Raw genomic sequence first — 5258 nt, forward strand, 5'->3', positions numbered from 1 at the left:
GATTTTCATTAGGATTGAAATCTGGTTAGATAGCACACAATTTCTGAATTGAAACTAAAAGGTCTCTGCATTGGTTTGTTGCAAGTTTTAAAAATTGCTGTTCATTTCAATCATATTAACCCTACTTGAAGGCTCTGCCGACTTTTCTCTAGTGAAAGAGAAAGAAAAGAAGAGAAGGAGAGGGAGAACAGAGACAGAGAAATAGAAAGACATGAGAGACAGAGAAACAGAAAGACAAGAGAGACAGCAAGAGATGGATAGACACACACAGAGATAGAGACAGAGAGACACACAGAGACAGAGAGAGACACACAGAGAAAGACAGAGATATAGACATAGAGAGACAGAGACAGAGAGGCAGAGACAGAGGTAGAGAGAGACAGAGACAAGAAAGAGACAAGAGAGACAGAAAGGGATGGACACAGAAATAAAGATAGAGAGACACAGAGATAGAGACAAACACAGAGAAAGACAGAGACACAGACATATAGAGACAGAGACAGAGACAGAGACATAGAGAAAGAGACAAGAGAGAGAGAAATCAACAGATACACAGAGAGATAAATACAGAGACACACAGAGAAACAGAGACAGAGAGACAGAGACAGAAACAGAGACAGAGACACAGACACAAAGACAGGCAGAGACAGAGAGACAGAGACAGAAATAGAGATAGAGACAGAGAGAAACAAGAGAGACAGAAAGAGATGAACAGATACACACACATACACAGATAGAGACAGAGAGACACACAGAGAAAGAAATATATATATATAGAGAGAGAGAGAGAGAGAGAGAGAGAGAGAGAGAGAGAGAGAGAGAGAGAGATTTTCATCGTTTCCAATTCGAAACAGCTCAATATTCTCACCTTGTCTTCCCCGCCCAAGTCTATCCAGTTTATTGCAGAGTCTCAGGTGAGCAGAAAAACACAAAGCTATTCTCATCTTTTTGCCCAGGGGAGTCTTGGCTTTCTCACATACAACCTGCGCTCCTCCTCTCCACCTCTCCCTCTTCTCTTCCTGCTCTCCCAAACCAACAACTCCAGCTGCGCCTCTGCACAGGGTGACGCCCCCAATGTTTTGGGAAAGGAGGGGAAATGGGTAGGTGGGGTGATGTTATGCCGCTAGTCTGGCAGGACTAGCTAGAGCTATAGGGGGTGAGAGGCGCGGAGCCGCGAAGGAGAGAAAGGGGAGGAAGAGAATGAAAGAAGAGGTGGAGGGAACTACAGGGGGTAGTGGCTGAGTGCCTTGCTGATGGAGAGCGCAGTGTAAGATTGCATCTGCTTGCAAAGGAGCATTTATGCTGCTTGGTAACCGACTAGCTTGCAGGGAGAAAAGAGCCAGGGCAGCTTCTTGACGTCAGGACTGACTAGGAGTCGCTCCGGCAACCCCAGCGGGGAGCATTCGCAGAGATTCTGGCGGCCAGGCTGGAGGTTAGCAGAGGGCTTGGAGAGGGCACGGGGAGACACTGTCTCGGAGAAGCCTAGAGGCGGGGGCTCAGCATGCCCCTGTCTCTAGCCCATGGAGATCACCTTGGTCACGCTGAAGAACGGAGGCACCGCGGCCATCGGGAGAGGAGAGCAGTCTGGGGGAAGCCCCGGCCCCAAGCTGGAAGAAGAAGAGCTCTTGCGGCCCCCGACGGGGCAGCTCAACGATGCAGCCAAGGAGGGGACGCCGAGAAGGTCCGGACTTGATCGCGTTGGGAGAGGCGAGGGCCGGGGTGGACGTCCCTTACCTGAGCTTCCCGAGGCAGTGCGACAGCAGCCTCCCGGACAGGAGGAAGAAGAAGGAGAAACAAGCTCTAACCTTGGCATGTCGGAGGGGGAAGGTTTAGGGCCATCTGCCCTGCATCATCAGCGAGTCCTGATCAACATCTCGGGCCTGCGATTCGAGACTCAGCTGGGCACTTTGGCTCAGTTTCCCGACACTCTCTTGGGGGATCCTGCCAAGCGTCTGCATTATTTTGACCCCCTGCGCAATGAGTACTTCTTTGATCGCAACAGACCCAGCTTCGACGGCATCCTGTACTACTACCAATCGGGTGGCAGATTGCGGAGGCCAGTCAACGTCTCTTTGGATGTGTTTGCTGATGAGATTCGCTTCTACCAACTAGGGGACGAGGCCATGGAAAGATTCAGGGAGGATGAGGGCTTCATCAAAGAAGAGGAGAAGCCCCTGCCACGGAATGAGTTCCAGAGGCAGGTCTGGCTCATCTTTGAGTACCCAGAGAGTTCTGGTTCAGCTCGGGGCATCGCCATCGTCTCAGTTTTGGTTATTCTTATCTCCATCATCACCTTCTGTCTTGAGACGTTGCCCGAGTTCCGAGATGAACGAGAGCTGTTTCGCCATCCCCAGGTGCCCCAACAGCCTCCAGTTCACCCTCAGGGCGCTAATGCCAGTCGAGGGGGTGGGCGGGATCTGCATCTTCTGCCTCAGGGGCCCACAGTGGCCGCTATGGTGCCCAGAACCCTGGCAGATCCATTCTTCATAGTGGAGACCACGTGTGTAGTGTGGTTCACCTTTGAGCTTCTGGTGCGTTTCTTTGCTTGCCCCAGCAAAGCGGAATTCTCCCGCAATATCATGAACATTATCGATGTGGTGGCAATCTTTCCTTACTTCATCACCCTAGGCACTGAGCTGGCAGAGCAACAGCCAGGGGGAGCAGGAGGAGGGAGCAGTTCGAATGGACAACAGGCCATGTCCTTGGCCATCCTCCGGGTCATCCGACTTGTCAGAGTCTTCCGTATCTTCAAACTCTCCCGCCATTCCAAGGGCCTCCAAATCCTGGGCAAGACCTTACAGGCCTCCATGCGAGAGCTGGGACTCCTCATCTTCTTCCTTTTTATTGGAGTCATCCTCTTCTCCAGTGCTGTCTACTTTGCAGAAGCAGACAACCGTGAGACCCACTTCTCCAGCATCCCAGATGCCTTCTGGTGGGCAGTGGTCACCATGACTACAGTGGGCTATGGGGATATGAGACCAGTGACAGTAGGGGGCAAGATCGTTGGATCTTTATGTGCCATTGCAGGTGTCCTTACCATAGCTCTGCCTGTGCCTGTCATTGTCTCCAACTTCAATTACTTCTATCATCGGGAGACAGACAATGAAGAAAGGTCAGTTCTCAAGGAAGAACCAGTGGGTACCACAGGCCAGGGCACAATCCACGACAGTGTCAATCAGCGCAAGTCTAGTGGGAGCAAAGGGTCTTTTGCTAAAATCCCAGAAAACATGGAAGGAGCCCACAGAGGAAGCTGCCATGTGGAAAAATGTAATCTTAAAGTCAAAAGCAATGTAGATATAAGGAAATCTCTCTATGCTCTTTGCCTGGATACAAATCAGGAGACAGATCTGTAAAAGAGACCAAAACATCCAGGTGTGGGATGTAAGGAGGAGGGGGACAGATGGAGGAGACTTGATAGTGGAAATCTATTTTGTACCACTAAGTATTCAAAAACTATTCTCCAACTTGATTTTCTCCCTGATTTCTTCTCCCCCTCTTTCCCCTTTTCTTTTTTTTCCATGACACCAAAGGGTCACTTATTTTTAAAAAGTACCACATTCCATGACGCAGGAAACTGTTGAAATGGTGAGTGCAGTAAGATGTATGTATTTGCGGTCCTGATCATTTTTAGCCATTAGTGGGAAAACTCAGACAAAGGACCTATGGGGGAAAAAACAACCAACAACAAAAGCTAGGGATTTTGTGACCCCCGGTTATATTTGTTGCAAGTTTGAGTGTATTTATTTGAATATATTTGCTTATGGGGGGAAAATTATTTTTTTGGCAGGTAAAAGGAACTTTTATATTGTAATTCAGATATTTCTGACATGTTTTCTCTTTTTATGTAAATATGTGTTGTGCTTATGAATGGAAAAACTTTGTGCTGCTTTTTTGGGGAACCACTATTTCACCAGCACCTTCCTTATACAGACACTTGTTTCTCAGCATAAACCTGTCCTACTACTCATGTCCACAAGCCTGTGTATCTCTGGATGTGATGTGAACTCAGTGATTTAGTTCTAGAACAGAGACACTTTCTGGAGAGAAAGGCAAGTATGATTTTTTTTTTTTCATGAGCCTTAAATAATTGGTGTGATTTTTTTCTTTCTACACTTTTTAATGAGGTTGGAGGAAAATTTGTTATAATTCCTTCCTTTGTTTTTATCCTCAGAAATAAAACATTATCATACTGAGGGGAGTGTTTGTTTTTCTACAGTTGATCAATTTTTGTGATTTAAAAAAAACCCAATCTCTTTGTCTTCCTGTTTTTGGATTTAGAGCAAAGACCTTGTAAGGATAATTTAGAAAGCTAATCTGTGAAGTACATTATTCTTCGATTTGCTCAGAATGTGTTTATTAAAAATATCACTTTAACCAGCTTTTTGCCAGGGACTTATGCTTCTTGAATTCAGCATCTACCAGGCAATGTGAATCAGGTGAAATAAAACAGAACAGAACCCCATAGTCTCCTGGGAGTTCTGAAGGCTCTCTTTCCCCAGGGTTTAACTCTGCTTAACACAGCACTGAACAGCTCTGAGAACCAATTCTGATTTTTTCTCAGATAATGAAGACTGTTCAACAGGAGCTTTATTCTGCCATGGAGTCATTGAGAGACCTGTGCTTGATGGAATCATGGAGTGATCCCCATGGTACAGGATAAAGCTATTGCTTGCTTTTTCCACACACAGTGGCTGCAAGGAATATGAGGATTTGCTCATTCGTATTAAATGTCAATTTCTGTAGTTTGTTGCTTTGTATTTAGTGATTTTAATCCCTCAGTTTGGAATCTTTGTTTCCTTCTTGCTGGGAGGTGATGGTTAAATACCAAAGTAAGTATACACATACAGAAATCTCTCTGGTGTTAGCTGTCTGCCCTAGAGTTCTGAATTAATGATATTGCTTTTCCTCCAGTGAAATAATCCACAGAATGACTTTTTAAATCCTCATCAGGGGTCAGCAGATGATGATCCTTAACCCTCTCCCTCTCTCTTTCCCTATGATAATGGCTAAGCTAATAATCAGTTTTATATAGTGGTTGTTGTTTGGTTTTCTTTCTTGAAGAGGACGATGACATCAGGGAGGAGATACCATGACATCCCAGTGAATTGGATTTGAGTGAGGGAGGGCTGTTTGAAGTCACCTGCCTCACTTTTTCCCTACAGAGCCATCTGGGTTCAGTAGCCAGATATAGATCAAGACAACTGGAGAAAAATCTGTAGTGAAATCAAGTCTTGAACAATGTGACATGGCTGGCTTCA

General features: G+C 46.3%; 1 protein-coding gene across 1 annotated transcript; it reads left to right on the top strand.

Annotated features, from left to right (window-relative positions):
• The first annotated feature begins 822 nt into the window (after window positions 1-822).
• On the top strand, window positions 823-4193 carry KCNA5 (potassium voltage-gated channel subfamily A member 5). Its single transcript, XM_052001668.1, has one exon. It carries the CDS (start codon window positions 1521-1523, stop codon window positions 3351-3353), a length of 1833 nt encoding a protein of 610 aa, XP_051857628.1. The 5' UTR covers window positions 823-1520; the 3' UTR covers window positions 3354-4193.
• The last annotated feature ends 1065 nt before the right edge of the window (window positions 4194-5258 follow it).

This window comes from Antechinus flavipes, chromosome 5, assembly GCF_016432865.1.
Source record: "Antechinus flavipes isolate AdamAnt ecotype Samford, QLD, Australia chromosome 5, AdamAnt_v2, whole genome shotgun sequence".
NCBI lineage: Eukaryota > Metazoa > Chordata > Mammalia > Dasyuromorphia > Dasyuridae > Antechinus > Antechinus flavipes.

Bases quoted from the DNA above. Each gene is read 5' to 3' on its own strand.
- KCNA5 (XM_052001668.1), top strand. From the start codon at position 1,521: ATGGAGATCACCTTGGTCACGCTGAAGAACGGAGGCACCGCGGCCATC.